We start from the raw sequence: 5753 nt of genomic DNA, 5'->3' as shown, positions 1-5753 counted from the left end.
CGTCGTTGAGGTTTGTGTAGTCAACACAAACCCTTAGCTTCCCATTTTTCTTCGGCACAACCACCGGATTGGCAAGCCAGGTGGGGTATAGGACTTCCCGAATGACGCTTGCCTCCAACAGTTGATCCACTTCTGCCATTACAGCTTCGATATGTGCGGCGGACGAGCGGTGGACTTTCTGTACCACCGGCCGCCTACTTGGATCGACATTCAGTGAGTGCATGGCGAACGAAGGATCCACACCCGGCATGTCTTGTGGAGTCCAAGCAAAAACTTCGATGTTCCGCATGAGGAAGTCAGACATCTCCTCGCGTTCGGCCACGCTTAGAGAACTCCCAATTAAAAAATATCGTCCTTCACCCCCAGGGATTAAGAAGCGAATTAACTCCTCGGTAGATCTTCGTTCGGCTGGCACTCCAACATCTTCGATTATAGGAATGGGAGTGACTTCCACGCATTGTACTTCCATACAGCTCTATTTGTTTGTGACAGTGCTGATGTAGCATTTCTTCGATTGGATTTGATCCCCTCGAAGGCTCTCCTGACGTCCATTCCATCCGATAAACTTTACCACCTGGTGAAAGGTTAAAGCAACTGCTTTCGTTTCGTGCAACCAGGTTCGGCCGAGTATTACGTTGTACGAACTGGGAGAAGCAACGACCACAAACTCGATGTCTAGAACCCGTGATCCAACTCACACGGGGAGAGTGATCAAGCCGAGCGGCCAAACAGGGGCTCCAGTAAAACTGACGAGTGGAGTTGACGCTGTCCGAAGGTGAGCGGGTGATAATCCGAGGCTCTGGAATGTCGAATAAAACATCACGTCTGCCAAGCTTCCTTGGTCTATTAATACCCGTTGAACAGTTGATTTTTCAATAGCAACAGTGACAACGAGGGCGTCCGTATGAGGGAGTTGCACACCTTTCAAGTCGTCGGATGAGAAAGTAATAGTACTGCCGAAGCTCGGATCCTCCCATTTTCGCTTTCCCGAAGCGCCAACGTTGCAAACAGATAAAGAGGCTACGGCTCTATCAATTTCCGAACGAAGCTCGGTAGCCCTTCCTTCGGAAACCAACCCTTGTATAACGCTTATAAGGTTGCCGATAACAGGGGGATGTGGTGGAAGTGGATTCCGCCGAACGTCAATCCACTGATTTAGATGCCTAGCCGCTGCTAGCTCTTCAAGATACCATTTGAAAGGTGTGCATTACGTGGTGTAGTGGCCGCGCTCCTTATGGTACGTGCACATCCCTAGTCCACTACCGACAGTGCCCAAGAGTACCGTTGGCCAAACAAAGAATGGCAATTTGCCGATGATGTTGAGGAGTTTGTAGATAGGTTCGGTGATTATAGTATGCTCGGCAACGTACTCGTCTGGCCGTGGCTCCCTCTTCGTTTGTGGCCACGACTGCGGCTGTGGGTGCTGCGGAGGTCGACCCTTGTTGTTCGACTTGTTGGTTGCTTGGCCTGAACTGCCCTAGCCTTCTTGCCCCTGGTGAACGTTTGTTACTTGTTTCTTCGGCCCAGTTGTTTTGGCGGGTTCTGGAGCCTTTGGTGTGTATCGCTCGGCTATGGCTTCTTCATGAACGCAATCGTTCTCGATTATGGTCATGAGCTCTCCCATCGTCTTAGGTGGATTACGTCAGAGGTCACAAAACATTGCCGAGGTTGGATCCAACCCGTTCATAAAAGACTCTGGCGCAACTCCTTGATCACAGTCGGGAATAAGATTATAGACCTCCCAATAACGCTTGGTATAAAGCCGTAAGGTCTCTCCTGCCGCTCTCCGCATGTTTACCAGCATAGACAACGTCTTCGGCTGAATGTTGCTGGTGACAAATCGTTTGCTAAACTCCAACTCCAGCTCGTTGAAGCAAGTGATAGATTTGGGCTTCAACTGATTGTACCACAACATGATTGGCTCGTTGAGAGTGAGTGGGAAGATCTTGCACATAAGGGCGTCAGAAAAGTTATGTAGGCTCATAGTTTGTCTAAAGCGACAAACGAACGCGACTGCGTCTTCTTTTGCCTCATAACGCTTCAGCTTCGGCATGACGAACCTGTCCGGCGGTCGTTCCTGTTGAATAGCATCCACGAAAGGGGAAGCCTTTGCCTTCCCGAGCTTCGAATTATCCTCTTGAACTGGGGTTTGCGGGACAATAGGGAGGGGAACGTCAACGCGCGGCTTTGGAGTCTTTCTTCGTTCTCGTCGATGGTGCCGGTGATGCTCTTGTTTTTCCTTCGGTCGCCGAGTGGCTGGAACCGAAGGCGCACGCACCTCTCCTCTTGAGCCCGCTAAGTGAGCATGCCAAGGCTGAAAACCTGGGTCGACGGGTTGATATATGGTCGGCAAACCCGTAAACTGATCATATAGGGTAATTTTATTGTCATGCTCCGATTGATTTCCTCGGCCTTCTGTTCGGTGGCGACTGCCAAAGTTAGTCGAATGCCGCCCGTCATGGCGTTCGGAGTCGTGTGGGGATCGTACCGAATATTCCCGGTTGCTGCTGGTGCGTGTACGCCGAGGTGGATTGTTTAAATCCACGAGCTTTTTCCCACTTCTTGGACTCACTTGGCGTTCGGAAATAGGTTGTGCTCGGGCAGATGCACCTCCCCTATTGGTTCCGGCGGTGGAACCTGTAGCTGAAGATCGAGAACTCTCGGCACGAATAATGCTCGTCAGCCGAGGTCGTGAAGCTCCTTGGTCAAGACGCTCAAAGACAGTTCGTCGCTCGAAAATAGGGAGTTCGGTCATCTGGGTTGGACGAGATGGCCTGCTTCGCTTGAGGGGTCGCTTCGGTCGGCTGGGCTCGGCAGGATGTTCGGTAGTCGGTGTGGCAGTCACCCCTTCATCACGCTCCTCCAGCCGTTGTTGAAGCATGGCAATAACAGCCGCCTGGCGTTTCTGCTCGGCCAAAGCGATATCCAACTCGGTGGGTGGAAAAGAAAGTTGGCAGGCCACGTGAGGAACCGTCCCTGCCGGTTGACGGGGCTCGAGGTTGATAGACCCGTAGCCCTCCAACCCAAGGGTAAAGTTCTCTGGACCCGGAGGTGAGAAGTGTTGAGCCATTTGTTCCGTTTACACGCGAGGAACAAACAGAATTTGAGATGAAGATCGTATCATGCCCTCAACTAGTTAAGAACACGAAGAACACAAAGAACACCCCAAAAGTTGTATGTCCCCAGCAGAGTCGCCAATTGTGGGGGCGTGATTTCTTCGTGATCCTTCTTGTGTAGCTGTTTGCGTGTGAGATAACACCGGTCTTGATGTACCTACAGAACCGGAGGGAGATGTTCCTCCGGGGAGAAGCTCCGACGAACTTGTCAGTAGGTGGAGAGAAGAAGAAGTTTAGTGAGAAAATATTCTGATAGAGAGAAAAGAGTGCTGTTGTGAAGATATGCCCCCTTTCTCAGTGATAATGTTCCCTTATTTATAGGCGAAGGGATAGTGTGCTGAGCAAGTTGGTCTTACTTTCCACGCGTCGCGTTCTGCTCGGGTGGCGCCTTGCAGCAGGGCCATTTAATGAACACCACTTCCCAAGTCTTACAGAGCCACATGGGTCGTTGTCAGAAAGGTCACATCATTCAGAGATGTCACTTCGAATATCAGAAATGACAGCTTACTTATCACAAGATATTTCTGGAAGGTCCTATAATCATTTGTACTCGGTGGAGCCCACTTCTGACACGCGAAGAATCTCCAAGCATTTGATAGTCTTTCCGAAGAACAACATGGCCGAACAAGAGGACATCCTGAGCGTTTGGGATGGATTACCGAGCGAACTCAAAAAAAAATTATGTTCGGACAAGGCACACAACGTTCGGAAAGAACCACAGGGATCCGTCTATCCTTCGGATGACTAATGACGCAACGGGCCGAAGCTCATCCCCATTTACAGTTGAACTGAGACAGCTGGACGATGGGATAGCGTGAACCTTTATCCCCCTTTCTGAACCTTATGAACCTTCGGATATTTTGGCCCCCTACAGTATTATTGCAGAAGACACCTATTTTGGAAAGAAAAAAAGAAGAAGAAGAAAGAAAAAGCTAAGTTGGCAAAAATAAGCCGAAAAGTCTGTCTTTTTTTACTTATTTTTGTTTTTATTCGAAAACTTATGAGTTTCGGTTAGAATTTTGTACTTCTCTGATTCTTCTCGTCGAGATGCATCAATAACCCATAAAAATTTAATACAAAGCTAATAAATGTAATTAAAAATGAATAAAGACAAAACAAAATGCCAAGTTGGCTTTTTTTGCCAAAATACTCCATAGTCCCTCCATCCTAATTTGTTTGTCCATTTTAAATAACACAATTTCTTACGAAAACATAATTATTACGTTTAGAAATCTCCAACTTTCTAAAAATTTACCCTTCAATTTTGGTTACTGGAAAAGCCAGCATCTATAATAACCAAAAAGCTATGGTGCCGACCATAAGCATACAGATATTGTACAAAACGGTGTGCCCACTAAGAGATCCTACATAAATGATCCAATCAGTTTAGTAATTTATTTTTTGGTGCGACTTTACAAAAAATTAGTTCAATATATATTGGTTATTTGTAAGTGCTTGATCCAATCTTTACAAAAAAATTAGACGAATTTCTAGTCGTTAAAGTATATATTATAAGCGTGCAAGTTTTTTTTTTTTTTTTTAATTTTTCTTTCTTCTCCAAAGAGCACTCTATTGTACACCTTTGTTTTTACCCTTTGAAAAAGAAAAAGGAAGGTACGATATATGAGGGCGTATGTGGGATGGGGCAAATGACCCACGTGAACGAAATTGTCTTTTGCAATAATGTAGAAAAATTTTGATGGAGAAAATCCAATATATGCTACGTACTTGTTAGCTTACTCACATATATAATTCATCAAAATAGCTTTTGCTCGCGCTCTTAATTAATTTTTCCGCTCGTGAATTTCAATTGTCTTGGGAGGTTTTGAAAAGATATTTTCACATTCGCTCACGCAATTTGTGACTTAGGAGTGTTTTCACTAACAAAGAACACTAAAAACTTAATGCATTTTATCATCTCGTTTCTACTAACAAAAAAGTTTAAGCATTTTACCATTTGGTTTCCACTAACAAAAAAGTTATCAACACAAACTTTTTTTTGTTACAGTAACTCTACTCACAAACCTATGAAAATCTTATTTACTACCAAAAACACATAACAATTTTTCAACCACAAATAAAAATTTATAAATTTTTTACTACCGAAAACCACGTCTTAGTTCGTCGGTGCAAATATTACGGGAACCGTGAGAGTAGAATGGTTTATTGATAAGCCGCAATTTGAACATGAACGAAAATCATTCTTTCTAGTTATCTACAAATGCATGTGCAGTGATCTGCATGTGCAGTTCTCTCAGTCATGTTCTTTGGTACTGAAAACATCACCATCAATTCTGCTTAAAGCTGGTCATAAAAGGGCATCTTCAGCTAGCAGTGAAGTGTAGGCAAGGGAAAGACTATTATTAATGACGGAGTAAAGTTTTTTTTTTATTTCATTTTTGTCTGGATTTAATCTAGTTTTTGTTCAGATTTAGCCCGGATTTAATCCGGTGGTTCGTTGGTCATATGTTTGGTATTTGTTTTATTTTCTGCGAACCTAATCTCACTAGGCGAGTTTGAAATAGGTTGAGTTTACTGTTCTCTGATTGTCCTCTCTAATGGTTTGTCCGGTCTGTAAATGCCCATTTGCGCCAATAAGGTTCCTCTCTGTTGCGTAAGCTTTTACTTCAGAGTTGA

At 45.1% G+C, this 5753-nt stretch overlaps 1 protein-coding gene across 1 annotated transcript; it reads right to left on the bottom strand.

The window, feature by feature from the left end:
- Window positions 1–694: 694 nt before the first annotated feature.
- Window positions 695–1624, bottom strand: LOC131302767 (uncharacterized). Its single transcript, XM_058329569.1, has 2 exons — window positions 1483–1624; window positions 695–1179 (listed from the first exon to the last, which is right to left on the bottom strand). The coding sequence occupies exons 1-2, from the start codon at window positions 1622–1624 to the stop codon at window positions 695–697; spliced, it is 627 nt and encodes a 208-aa protein (XP_058185552.1).
- Window positions 1625–5753: the final 4129 nt, after the last annotated feature.

Source organism: Rhododendron vialii, chromosome 10a (assembly GCF_030253575.1).
Source record: "Rhododendron vialii isolate Sample 1 chromosome 10a, ASM3025357v1".
NCBI classification, from domain to species: Eukaryota; Viridiplantae; Streptophyta; class Magnoliopsida; order Ericales; family Ericaceae; genus Rhododendron; species Rhododendron vialii.
The sequence above is the reverse complement of the archived record's forward strand: the minus strand, read 5'-3'. Positions and strand labels throughout refer to the sequence as shown.